This window comes from Podarcis raffonei, chromosome 1 (assembly GCF_027172205.1).
Source record: "Podarcis raffonei isolate rPodRaf1 chromosome 1, rPodRaf1.pri, whole genome shotgun sequence".
Taxonomy (NCBI): Eukaryota; Metazoa; Chordata; class Lepidosauria; order Squamata; family Lacertidae; genus Podarcis; species Podarcis raffonei.
In genome coordinates, this window is record NC_070602.1 from 16,014,062 (window position 1) to 16,027,999 (window position 13,938).

General features: G+C 44.5%; 1 protein-coding gene across 1 annotated transcript in view; it reads right to left on the reverse strand.

Annotated features, from left to right (window-relative positions):
- Positions 1–3,353: 3,353 nt before the first annotated feature.
- DYNC1H1 (dynein cytoplasmic 1 heavy chain 1) overlaps positions 3,354–13,938 on the reverse strand; it is a 58,779-nt gene continuing 48,194 nt past the window's right edge. Inside the window, exons 63-78 of the mRNA XM_053372259.1 lie at positions 13,612–13,786; positions 12,772–12,847; positions 12,157–12,317; positions 11,016–11,127; positions 10,867–10,927; positions 10,651–10,774; positions 9,853–9,966; positions 8,996–9,166; positions 8,389–8,606; positions 8,184–8,287; positions 7,528–7,739; positions 6,993–7,146; positions 6,182–6,324; positions 4,706–4,874; positions 3,916–4,043; positions 3,354–3,802 (exon numbers count right to left, since the gene is read on the reverse strand). Of these exons, the coding sequence (XP_053228234.1) occupies positions 3,674–3,802; positions 3,916–4,043; positions 4,706–4,874; positions 6,182–6,324; positions 6,993–7,146; positions 7,528–7,739; positions 8,184–8,287; positions 8,389–8,606; positions 8,996–9,166; positions 9,853–9,966; positions 10,651–10,774; positions 10,867–10,927; positions 11,016–11,127; positions 12,157–12,317; positions 12,772–12,847; positions 13,612–13,786 (2,251 nt within the window). The 3' untranslated portion in view covers positions 3,354–3,673. The remainder of the gene's footprint in view (positions 3,803–3,915; positions 4,044–4,705; positions 4,875–6,181; positions 6,325–6,992; positions 7,147–7,527; positions 7,740–8,183; positions 8,288–8,388; positions 8,607–8,995; positions 9,167–9,852; positions 9,967–10,650; positions 10,775–10,866; positions 10,928–11,015; positions 11,128–12,156; positions 12,318–12,771; positions 12,848–13,611; positions 13,787–13,938) is intronic.

Sequence of the window (13,938 nt, forward strand, 5' to 3'; positions counted from 1 at the left end):
ACATATTAAAAAATGCTGTGAAAATGCTTTTTAAAAAGTTTTAAAATATATATTGAATTTGCAGTTGGCTCATCATCTTTTGTCACATTTGGATAATGCACTTAAAACATATTTGTAGCTGTATAGTCGAGCACAGACAGAGATACAAATCTGCACTTTAAAGGGTTGTTGGAAAAAGGAGGTATCCAGAATACCTTATCAAGAGGTCAAAAAAACTCGCAAAAGAATGCAAAAGTAGGGAATGTGTACCTTAGTAAAGGTAAAGGGTAAAGGGACCCCTGACCATTAGCTCCAGTCGCAGACGACTCTGGGGTTGCGGCGCTCATCTCGCTTTATTGGCCGAGGGAGCCAGCGTACAGCTTCCGGGTCATGTGGCCAGCATGACTAAGCCGCTTCTGGTGAACCAGAGTAGCGCACGGAAACACCGTTTACCTTCCCGCCGGAGTGGTACCTATTTATCTACTTGCACTTTTTTGTGCTTTTGAACTGCTAGGTTGGCAGGAGCAGGGACTGAGCAACGGGAGCTCACCCCATTGCGGGGATTTGAACTGCCGACCTGATCGGCAAGTCCTAGGCTCTGTCATTTAACCCACAGCGCCACCCGTGTCCCTGTGTGCCTTAATGGTACCTTAATGCCCTTGCATCTGCACTAGAGATAAGGTGCACTTGCGCCCCATGCCTAGATTTACCCCCATTCTAGATAGCAAGGGGAAGTGCAGACAAGTGCTGAAGAATGGCAACTCTTGCATCTTACAGAAAAAATTTGAAAACACACTCCCAAATTGTAAAACGGGCAATTACTTTGCCAGGGGTAGCTAGCTAAAACGCCAAACTGTTCCTGGTATATAGGGACAGTTGGGAGCACATGCACACAGTGAACCTGCATAGTTTGAATGTGCTAAACTTTGAGCAGTCAGGCTTTAACCACGTGCTATATACACGTCAGAAAGTGTCTTATCCAAAACAGGTGCTGCCCAAGAGTGCGCTTTTGGTAGGATCCCGGGAGAGAACAAAACTTCAAGTAAGTTTTTAATATCTATTATCTGCCCTCCAATGGAATTTTGCTTTGCCAGCTTTGGCACTACTCCACTTTTATGAATACATCTGCAGAATGTGCTTTCAAAGAAAAATGCATTCAACAGGTGCCTGTACTATATTGTATTATTAAAGTGGGATACTTTCTTGCTTCCACTATTAGGCTTAGATCAGGTTGGAATTTTTCCTAAGTTATAAGAGGTTGACTATTTAGTAGTAGTTCGTTGTCTGATTAATGCATCAGATTAATGCAAGAGTTCTTTAAATCATTTACACGCAGTGCTAAGCCACTAAGTTGTGAGTGTTTTAACCAGTTTGTTTAAAAAACTCATAGGCTAGCAAATGAGCCACAGCTTATGTTTCCAAAGCTTGGTTTCAGCTGCCCTTGCCCCGTGACTGTAGCATCTGGGTAGGGTGGCCAAACAAATCATGGTTAAACAAGACTGAGCACAAAAGTCCTTACATTGGCAGAACTTTTTAGTTGGATATTGGTGCCACATACTGGGTTGTTTTAAGAAACCATCGTTAGCATTCTGAGCTGGTTTCAGGTGTTGAAACAAACCACCTTAGCTTGGGCTAAACAAACCACAGCTTGTGTTATGTGCAAATCCTGTCTAGTTTCAGGGACTCTTTCCCGAAAGTTGGCTGCTGAGAAGGAACTTTCTCTCTTGTTAAGTGAAGTCTTTTGCTGTGTCTGTTGCTTTAGTTCGTGGATCCTTATGATGGTGATGATGAAGGCAACTCCAACAGTAGTTTGGGCTCCCTTGAGTTGAGTAGGGTGATCTTTCTGAAGCATCTGAGCATGGAAGACAGTGTTCTTTCAGAAGGCCCAGAACCCCTCTCTGCCTTCGCTCCCATGGAAATCCCTCTAATTGTAACTCATGAGGATGAACCTCAACTTTATGAAGCAGCTGAAGTATTGAAGATGACCACAGAACCTTCCTGGTTTCCTGGGCCAGGTCATTCAAAGCGTGCTGTTCTCTCTGAAAAATTACCTTGTGATTTTGTGCTACACCCGATGTTGGCCAATTGTGATAATCTGCGTGAACTTCTTAAGGTCAAGAGGAAGCAAGGGAGGGCTGTCCTAGACAGTGCTGGAGAAACGCCAAGGAAAATATTGCGGATGACTTGAGTTCGTGTAGCCTAACTGCAATCTACCTATGTCTGTGGGTGAAAACAATGCCTGTTGTTAAAATAAATTAAGTGGAGCCCACAAGTGTGCAAGTCTTTTTAACATTTAAGCACTTCATTGTTCTTGCAAGGCCACATTACACAAAAAAAGGTAATCGCAAAAGTTTTGGAAAGTTAGGAACACGTAGCACTAAAAAGGAAGTTCATGCTAGATGATTTCTGTCTTATCAGTGAGGAAGTAGTGTTTGTGAGAACATTTTTATACTGTTTCTCCACGCTAGTCTTCACAATAATAGTGTTATGAACTGCTGGTTATTGGGATGTCAAGGGCAAACATTGCATGATTCTGTCCTGCCTGAAAGCAGGCCACACTATACGCTGGTCATTATTTGAAGACCAAATGCTGGACTAGACAGCCTTGTTACATCAAACTAACCATCTATGTCCTAATCCCTAACTGACTGCCTTGCTACTCCTGGCTTTGCTAGTGTCAGTCACCTGGTAATAAAGGCAGTTTGGAAGATACCAAATCACAGAGAATTTACCAAGAACTGTTATCCCTTTAGTGTGGAAATCTCAATAACGCCATACATTTCTTGCACCCCACTGAAATAGCAGTATTCATCAGCCCTTGTGCCAGAAGCGGCTGATGCCCCCTTTCCCCACTTAACTGAGCTTTCTTCACCTTGGTAACTTGATGTGTGCAATAGGCTATAGTGTTTTAAATTATTTTAGTGCAATTTTATTATTGCGAGCCTCCCTGAAGGTGGCTCACAGATTTTAGATAACGAAATAAATAGCTCTAGAAAAGTGCCCTCCAGTTGGTTTTGACTACAACAATTCCCAACCATTGGTCATGCTTACTGGGGTTGATGGGAATCCAACAAGAGTTGGAAGGCAAGCTTGTTCTAGAGCCTGTTTTGAAATACTTACTGTAAAAGCTGAATTGAAGGAATAAATTTAGTCCAAGCAATCAGGTTGCCAAATGGCAGACCACATTCTACAGATGGACTATATAACTCAAGCTAGCACCTCAATGTGAACTCTCTCCTGCCATAGTCTATTTCAAGATAGGATTGCAGTACACTTTTTCATCTTAGCTTTGTGTATACAGACCTCTCTCTTTTGTTGGTTTATTCTCATGACAAGTGAATAAGGCACTGAAAAAAACCCCCCAAAACAAGAAATCGTGCTGTAAAGTTTTATTTAAGCATCTGACATTAGTACACCAATCTAGAACAATCCAAAAACAACAAATCCTTCTGACAGTCTTTCCAGGTACTTTTCAAACATAAATCTTTCTTAGCCACCTCTATACAGCCATCTGAAAACTTAACTATGCCTTGTAGTCCAACAGTCAACATCTAAGAACGTTTCAGACACATCACTCTTACTCTCCTCTACATAACCATTTGACAACATAACTATGCTTTGCAGTGTTAAAACAGCCTTCTAGAACTGGATTTGAGATGCAAAAATGCTTGAATGCTGGTTACAGGTTCCTTTTTTACTCAGTACACAGGACAGCCACGCCACGTTCATAGAAGCTACGAGGGTCTTCCTTGGTAGCAATTTCAAAGTCAACCGTGAAGATCAGATCAGCACGAGTGAAGTTCAGATAAACAGGTAATGTCACCTGCAAAACAAACAGGTTCAGGACAAGGTGAAGAGGAGGAAGTAAATTACAAGGAGAGCATAAACAGCATGTACGACTGAAATGCACGAGACTCAACAGATCACATTACTTACCACATTAGACTTTTTATCAGCATTTGTCTGTTTGATCCAGCGAAGCTGAGTTATGGGCAAGACCGTTGAAATAGCATTGGAAAGCGACAGCTTGTTGTTATTGCATGTGGCTCCCTGAAGCTTCAGGCCTATTGAGTTAAAAAAAGAGGGATGTTTAAATGTCAGCCGTGAAGTATATTAAAGTCTGTTATTTTGTGGATTCACAATTTCATATAAAGTCTCCTTAGAAGTGAAGCATATAGAATTGTAGAGTTGGAAGGGACCCAGAGAGTCATCTAGTCCAACCCCCTGCAATGCAGGAATTTTAACAAAATCACTGACATGCTGGCCGCCCTACCTCCGCTTAAAAAGCTCCAATGATTATGTGTTCACTTCAGGAGGCCTGGATTTCATACATGCACGGCAGCTAGATGCAGTCTTGGAAATTTGTCTGATCTTGGCACGGACAGAACGCAATGTCACCTAACTGTATACACGAAGCCAAAGGAATCTGCAGATACCTGGAATCTTTGCCACAGCCACTGTGGCACACACCTGTCTCCATTAAAGACCCCTGAAGAGGTGTAAGATGCAGATCTGCCACCCATACCCCCAAAATGTTAATGGAACACCACTTCAGCACAACTAAATTCATGTGCAATCTAACCTCATGGTCTTTTACACACAAAATTACTTCGCCGCTGTATACTCTGCATGATGCGTTAACTTTTACACCCATTAAGAAACTGGAACGTTTCAGCATGAAGCGTATTTCCTCCACATCATCCTTGAGACAGTAGCTCCAACTAACCTGTTACTCCAAAACTGCAAGCATCCAACACTGCGTTCTGAGTTGTTGTAACGTTGACTTCTAGGCAGAGTTCTTCAAGAGACCAGCTGTTGGCTTGAGCCACGTACTGCCTTGTAGCTGTGATGTAGGCCTCAGGTACAAATAGGCCTCCCAGGCATACGTGGATGTTCTGTTAAGCAAATCCACAGCAGAGTTTGTTTGACACAACTTGATTCATTGGATCAGTACCAGAGGCCTGCAGGTGAAGACCTGGTGAGAAGGGCTGGGCGATATTAGCTTTTCAACTTCACGGTGTATCCCCAGCCAAACATCAGGGTTTGGCGATATACAGCGATGTTGAAAAAACAAGATGCATTGGCCTCTGCCCATGAGACACCAGGTGAAATTGCCCCCGTTCTTACATCAAGAACTGAGGCGGTTTCACCCAGGCTCGCAGGCTGGGACAATGCAGCTCATTTGCGCTGCTCAGCTGGGGGGGGGGGGGAGAGGGAAGGTTTCCACCCCCAAGCTGAGACCAGCCCGGTGCTGTCACTGTTCATGCACAGGGCATCGGGGCTCCTTTAACTGCTCGACTGAGGCAAGGGGCAGCTGCACACTTTTGAGCAGTTTAAAGATGCAGAGGAAGGAACAGACGGTATCAAATCCTCTCTGATACAGCTTGTTTCTCCCTCTCCGTCATATGAGGGCAGAGTGGGATGGAGGTTTCACTCAGTGATATTACCACCGGTGAAACTGCCGTCGCTCCAGAGTCCCTCTGCTAGCAGCGCCCGCTGGAGGAAGAAACTCTTGACTCCCTCCAGCAGATGCTGCTAGCAGAGGGACTCAGGAGCGTTGGCTCACCAGCGATATACCGCTGAGTGAAACCAATATCGCAGTCTGCTCCTCATACCCTGCTGGTGAGTCATATACAGACTTATTCTTCTCTCTCTTTGCCCAATCATTTTAGGTGCTTACTCTGTACCCTCAGGGTCTGAGCAGTTTAGCTACTGACAGGGAAGCGCTTTCTGCCTTCCCTCTGACTCTGGAAGCTACTGGCCTCACCAGCCCCACAAAATCCCATGGATTTAAGCAGATCTGTGAGAGTGGAAATACAGACACCCACACTTCCTTAGAAGAGCTAAAAATGAGGATATGCTGTATTCAACCCCTTCTCAAACAGCATATGAGAATATGCTATACAAGTGCATATATATCATTGTTATGGTGAGATGTGATCCCCTTGTACATAACTAAAAAAGCGGTGCTTGAAAAACCATGGCCATCAGTAGAGGGGTTACAGAACCAGGGCTTCACTGCTTCCCTAGCAATCAGCAGAGTGTATTTATTATCCTCTATCTTCTCCAAGGAACATGCTTTTCCACCCCTGATGTAGTCTTCATATTTCACATAAAAGCCAGAGGAGTTGAAACTCATCTCATGTGTATTCTCACATTACTGGTACTGAATTCAACCACTACAAAACACTCTATTGCCTACCTTCAGTTCTTTTGCTCCACCTGCAGCAGCTGCCTGGGAGATGCTCTGTAGCTGCTTAATGCGCTCACTGAAGTCAGATACCCACTGGATGACCGTCATGCCAGCAGGCACAGTGTAGTGAGACCAGCTGCGAGGCAAGATGCCTAGAGAGAAAGCATAAAAACGCTGTACTTTTTGTGAGCAAAAGACTAGTCACAACTGGATGCCGTCTCTCTCCTTCATTGATAGTTTCTCTATAAGCCAGGGGTTGTCAACCTGGTCCCTACTGCCCACTAGTGGGCGTTTCAGGATTCTAGGTGGGCGGTAGGGGGTTCTACAGCACAAGCTGAATCCATTGAGCACTGGTGGGCGGTAAGGAAATTTTACCATCAAGAAAGATGCATTAGTGGGCGGTAGGTATAACAAGGTTGACTACCCCTGATAGAAGCAAACACTGAACACATTTTTAAAAGGCACACCAGATGGTAATTATGGCAATTAATTTACTTTATCATGGCTTTTATGTTAACTTCCAAACACTCAACATTTACACTGAAAACTCTTGTGTGTAAAATGGAAAGATACTAAATTAAGCACCAGCGACTGCAGAATCTATGGATGGGATTCTGTAACCTGTGAAAAAACAACCAACCACCAAGCTGGATTTATGATTTGGCATCAGGTTTAGCTGAACGTAGGTACTTGGTTTAACCCTATCCCATAGGCACACCACCACAGCTAAGAAAGGGACCCCCTTAGACCTTCTGTTTTCTTTCTTTCAGCAGCATCTTAATTCAGGAAGCTGTGTGTGTGTGTGTTTAGAATAGCTCACCTTTCACCAGTTCATTAATAAGCGTCCGCAGATAGTTGGTCTGCTTCTTCTTCCCCTCACACACTTGAACCACATCTGCAAGATCTTGACGAACGTCCTGAAGGAGTTTGGCTCCCATCTTCACTTCTCTCTCAAAGAATCTGAACAAAGGATCCTTGGTTTCCAAAGGAAGAGCAAAGTGTTAGTAAGTGGAGAAAATCCTGGCAACTGAGTTGTATGAGAGCAGGAATATCCCAGCGCTATCCTTCCTAGAAGCACCATCAGTAACTTTACACATTTTGATTTTTGAAACCAAGACAATTTTGTCAATTAAGTATCACCGCCATCATCTAAGACAGTATTAATATGATTTTGCAAAGCTTCACCCTACATCAGGGCTGGGGAACCTGTGGCCTTCCATATATGGTTGGACTCTACCTCTCATCAGCTCCAGCCAGTATGGCAAAGGCTAGGGATGATGGGAGTTGTGGTCCAGCAGAATCTGGCCAGAACAAGTTCCCCAGCTCTGCTGTACATACTAGGTTGCGTGTCCCACCTTGATATTTTCCACTGTACGTTTCAGGTGGTTCAGTGTCTGTGGGATGAGGTGGAGCCAGTTGGAAGCCGTGGTGTGCAGGGTTCGCATCCAAGCTGGCCGACCATCCGAGGTGGAGTCTGTCCGCGCCTTCTTCTCGGTCTCAGCATAGGCCAAGTCATCCTCATCTTCTAGCATTTGCATTTTCAGCATTTTACTGATCATGTCAATACCTGAAATGTACAGGGCGTGAAATGCTTAACCATTTTAGAAAGGTTAAAGATTAACATACGTGTGCTAGCTAACTTTAATCCAAACTTGAGCTTTGAAAGCCCTGCATATAGTTTAGGAATTTGATCCTATGCTATTAGTTGGTTCACAAATAACATTCAGCCACATAGCCTCAAAGTGTAGTCTTGACAACTTCAGCTGACTAGATTGTGAGTAAAGTCTTGGCTTTCAGGATTCACACCTGCTCCAATACTTCAACATCCCTATCTGGCTAAATCCGGCTCATGAGATTCATGCTGCACTAAGCCATTAATTTTTTTAAACCCAGCTAATTCTGTAGTAACCGATGCAAGATTTGCAAGCTTCTTTAGAGAATCTTGTGTGGTTTAGCAAATATTGTTTAGACTCCGGTTTACAGTGAACTACTGAAGTGAAGCATTTTTTACCCTGGGTGGTGAGAAGAACCTTCTCGGCATTGTTTGGCAGCCCGAGCCAGGATGGTGTTTGCGTATCTGGCAGCAACTCAACCCACTGGACAAATTCTTCACGCCTGTCGAGACAAAACGGCAGATAATGACCACGTAGTACATAGCACTGAGCAGTTTGAGCCAACCTGGCCCAGGCTTACTACTAAAGGCAGAACTTAAGTACCTGATTCCATCTGGCATCTGGATGTCTTTATGACCGTCAACCTTGCAGGCCAATTTGAATTCACTGTCAAAACTTGAAGTGGTGAAGAGGCGCTCCAGGAAACTGTTCAATAAACGCTGGTCAAATTCGTTATCAATGCGTCCTCCGTAAATCGACTGAGCCATCAGGGTCTTCAGCGCAGACCAAGGGATCTTGTCAGGAGAGATATTCTGGCGGCCCTGGAGGGGTAGACAGTTTTGTTGTAATGGAGGTAGCTTTTGGGCAGTAAAAGTCTACAAAGCCAACATTATTACAAATTAAGAACCAGTGTGGTAGGCTGATCAGCATGTTGGAAGACCCAGGTTTCAAAATCTAGGACTAGGGAGACCCAGGTTTCAAAATCTTGCTTAGCGTAGCCATTTGCTGATCTTGGACAAGTTATTCAGTATTTAGCTTTACTTACCATGCATGCTGCTTTGAGCTCCCATTGAGGAAAGGCAGGATATGAATAAGTTTTATGAATGTGCTTTGCCTACTTGTTACAAATTACTTCTCCTTCATGAAAGCAGCCCAGCCACATTCCCCTTAAGGCAGAGCGGTAAAGTGGAACGCCTGCAACTTCACTTGCCTTTGCTGTGTCATCCAGCCATGTATCCACTGTATCACATGCAGATCTTAGATCAGATTCACCAAACTCGTATTTTTTTGACCAGCCGAGAGGAGCATATCGGAGACGCTCTTGAATGATGGCATGGAACCAAGCAAGAAGGAAATAGAGACGAGCGCGCTCATTGGGTGACTAAGGAGGAGAGAGGGGGGGAAATGTTTTTTCTTCTTCTTACATTGCATTCAAGAGAAGAACTGCATGCTCGAGATTACGACGAATAAACCCTTGTCCTTACTTTGTACATTTTTTTTAATCTTACGGATAACCTCCTGGAGCAAGTTTGCCAAAGGAAACAGGCACAGTAGGCAGCCTTAGGACTGTGCTAGTGAACACAAGGTATTGCATTTGGACATCGAGTCAGAACAGATGGCCTGGTCGTTGTGGATATTACATGTTTAGGTTGCCTCAGAGAGACTGCCTCAATGTTTGTCTACTTTGTGCAGGCTAGAGGGCTTACTAAAGCTCTGCACTGTCTTCTCCCATCCTTCCTCAGATGCTTCTACCCGAGTGTCAGCAACAAGCAGAGGATCAGCACCATTCCCTCTGCAAGGTTGGCGTTAAGGAAACATAGCCTGGGAGGAGCTTCAACTTATTTCATTTAAATCAATGAATGGTCAAAAGGCCAGCAGAGGATGATCTTTTCAATGCAATAATTAATGAGTGACTGACACTCCCTTTTAGGTGGGAATAGGTGGGCTCTAAACTAAACTCTGATGGATCCCCCACCCCCCACTAGCACTTTGGGGAACCACCATATGCTGTCCCGCTAATGCTTTGGCTAACTATAGAATCTGTTTATAATCCTCAAGACAGCTTACCTTGCACATTCTGGACACCGGAATGCTGCTGAAGGTTCTCAACATGTTGGCCTTTACCCCGGGGGGTGGTTCAAACACAAAGATTCTCCCAGCCCTCAGCAAGTTCACGGGCACCTAAAACACAGAATAAGCCCCACTATTATGCACTAAAAGATGTCCCCTTCTTTCCCAGACCTCTGCAAAACGACTACGCCAGCTCAAATTCATGCTGAACCTTAGTAAGAGTCATGCTTCTAGTGTCAAGAAGTATCTTCATGTTTTTAATAATAATAATAATAATAATAAATAATAATAATAATAATAATAATAATAATAATAATAATAATAATAAGGAACAGAAGTCACCCATCGGCAGCTGGTACAGAACGAATGCCAGAGCCTCATTGCAATACCAACAGAAGAGAATGGAGGGGAGGGTAAAGAACGTCTAGACATTTTTCATTTTCTATTTGCTTTCGTCCCCATTTACTGAGGTAATGTATTGAGACACTCAAAAAAACCACATTGAGGTTTTATTTAAATAAAAACATTGTAGTTTATTTAAATAAAACTTTTAAAAAAAAAATCTGCATAAAGGTTAATTTATTATTTTCTATTCTTTGCCATTATGGTGACTTTAATGAGGAGAAGATTAATGGATTTTTAAAAAGGCTAGACAGAGAACTCGGGGGGGGGGGAGAGATACTATATCTGTGTGTCTGCTTTAAGGTGGCACCCTTCTCCCAGAAACAACAGGGCAGAAAGAAAAGGCTTGCAAAGATCCAGGTCATGACAAGGATTTTGCTTCCAAGTGCTTACTTTTGGATTTATCTCCATGGTAAGGAAGAGTCTGAAGCAGGCATGAGGCTGAAGAGAATGTAGTTTCTTTTCCAGCTGCATCAGCCATCCAGGCGCCAGGTGGACATTCTTTAGCATGACCCATCTAGAATAAATGGTTTTTTTTAATGGATTAAGAAGTTCCAGTATACTTATTTGTACAATGCCAGAGTAAATGCCGGACAGAGCAGAGCCTACCTGCCAGACTTCACTGCTGTATTGATTGCCTTATCAGCTTGGTTAAATCCTTCAGCGGAACCTGCAAACACAAAGTTTACAATTTAGAGGTGGAGTTTAAAGCTACCTTCCGCAGCATTTGGAGTGACAAGGATGCCCAAAGGTCTCACCGATAGCAATAGAGGTGATCTGTGTGTTTTGCTCGGCAGCAAGGTCTTCAACACGCCCACTGGCATCATAGCCGGGCACTGAGCACATCAGCACAGGAGTATTAGGCTTCACCTAAAATCCAAGAAGGGCGGGGCGGGGGAAAGGAAAAAGGTAAAGGAATTAGGGTAGTTATAGGACAAAGCAGGTTTGCTTTTTTCAACACCCACGGGAGCTGATCATTACTTTTCTCACGTTTCGGCAGCACAGGGAGGACTTGAGGGGAACAGTCGCCTAAGTGCATGGGATTGTAACGGCACTCAGTAATAAAAACAGGGGTGGAATGCCTTGCACATTTCCAAACAGACCTCTCTTTCTTCACGTTCCCGCTGACTTGTGGGCATTTAAAGTAGGTTCCAGATCTAGGTCGAGGTTCAAGTCAAACCCCAGTTTTCCAATATAGGCTGAGATCCAAAGGTCTACTTGAGGTGTGCTGGGCGTCTCAGAAAGTGGGGCTTTGTTTGAGCAGCAAAACCTGAGCCGTATCACAGACTGCTTCTGAAAAGTCTGCAAAGTTTCAACAGTGTTTATGCTATGTGGCGCTGGGCACTTCTAAGATTCAGAAGCCTGAACTCCCCACAGGCACGCAGAACTAGAGCCAACCTTTTAGAAAAAGGCATGTTGTAATGCCACATAAAACCACCTTGCAAATTACAAGAGGAGGAAGCAGGGCTGCAAGAACTGCCGCTGACTGGGACACAGCGGCTGGCAGCCTGAGGAAACTCCATTTGCCTTGCTGCCTGCCCATAAAAACAAGTTTAAAGTAGGGTGATGTCAGCAGGTTCCAGGAACCCTCTTTGTGAGTGAGAGGCCAGGAGGTATTTCAGAAGGAGAAGGAATTGACACTGGCCTATATTTATTAGTAATTTGTATTAATGTAATATTTGCATATGCAACGGTGCATTTTTGTAAAATCTGTGCTGTTTAAGCTGTCTGCTGTTGCTGCTTTAGCTTCCTGTACATCACATAGATTGGTTTTTTATATTAAGCGGTACAGAAGTGGTCTAAACAAAACGGAGAAAGAGAGTTAAAGTAGCATGCCTGCAGAAGTTCCACCTGAGGTTCTGTGGAACAGAACGGGTGTGACTTAAAATGCCTACTTGCCTCTGTATCCACAATGTGTGCCAGGTCCAGTGGCTGCTCCATAATAGACATAAAGCTTTCTCCAAGGTTTGTGGAAACAAAATGATGCGCCATTGCCAGTAAGCGATCAGGACGGAAAGCCTGGATCAGGAGCAAGCGATGGACGGCCTGCCCAATGGTTGCTGAGCAGGAGAGAGAGAGAGAGAAAAAAAGGGGGGGGGGTTTAAAAGTAATCAGGTAAAAGGCCTTGCAAAGGAGGACTGAGGGAGTATGCTTCTTCCAACACCAACGTTTCACAGTAGGGGAATAGAGACAGTAACTGAACCCTAGAAGCACATAAGCTACCTCGGACGTCCTCAGGACAAAGCACGTGACAACGGTCCTCAGTTTCTGACCATGGATACGGCGTGCATACTTGCAGCCAATTCACACAGTATTTCAGTTGTAGGTGTTGCCGGGGGACAATCGCTACTTGCCACCACCAAAGGCAGACGAATGGCCAACTGCAATAGATGCCTTCGCACGTAATACTGAAGCATCTTTCCCCAGAGCAGTGGAATAAATCTCCACACACACCTGCTTTGCCTTTTCTCCAAATATACTTAAACTGATCCAGAAATGGAGTTCTCCACTTACTTGCAGGTTTGTCTTCGGTCCAAATATACGGCACAGTCTGCTCTGGTGAGCTGCTGTCCAGCCAAATGCAGAATTGCTGTGAATCAGGTGGAGGTAAAGAACAGGAACCTTGTGTTAGACCAAAGACCACAATGGAGATACTAAGAGTGTGTTTGCATGTGGCAGTGGGGTGAGGTGGGAGACTGACATGGAGAAACAGCACCTATATCACTACTACATATTAAAGTTGATGTTGTACAATACATCGATCAGGCAGCTTTAGCTATCCAGTCCATGTACTGGAAGCAGCAAGTATGGAAGTGAAACACATTTGTCCTCCCCTCTACAAATTCTCAGCGCAAGGAACAAGTGCCACGTGTTAGTCAAGGTAAAGTGACCCCTGACCGTTAGGTCCAGTTGCGAACGATTCTGGGGTTGCGGCGCTCATCTCGCTTTACTGTCCGAGGCAGCCGGCGTACAGCTTCTGGTCATGTGGCCAGCATGACTAAGCCGCTTCTGGCGAACCAGAGCAGCGCACGGAAATGCTGTTTACCTTCCCGCCGGAGTGGTACCTATTTATCTACTTGCACTTTGACGTGCTTTCAAACTGCTAGGTTGGCAGGAGCAGGGACCGAGCAACGGGAGCTCACCCCATCATGGGGATTCGAACCGCCGACCTTCTGATCGGCAAGCCCTAGGCTCTGTGGTTTAACCCACAGCACCACCGGCGTCCCTGCCACGTGCTAAGGGTTCCCAATAAAGATAATGTCAAGGTTTTGGTATCAATAAGGCCCTCTCCCATCACACCAGCAATTCATTTTTAATTTCAGTTTGGCAGCTTTGTTTGACGACAGTACTCACATCATCAGCTTTGACTTTGGAAACCAGATCCTTAAAGGCAGGAAGGCAACTCAGCCTCATCATGGCTTCCAGCTGCTCCACAGTCAGGCCACTGATCTTGGGGAGAGGTGTGCTGCTGAGTACTATTTCCTTCCCTCTCAAGAAATGCTGGAATTCCGCATCATAGGTAGGCTCCCTGCAATTGGCAACAAAGGAAGAGCACGTCAGAGAACAATTCACTATTTGTGCTCATGGACAAAAGCAGTAGTATTTTCAGCCCTTAAGAACATGGGAGCAGGTAAATAGTCAAAGTTGGGGGGAAATATGGGAGAGACGCACTTTGAAAAT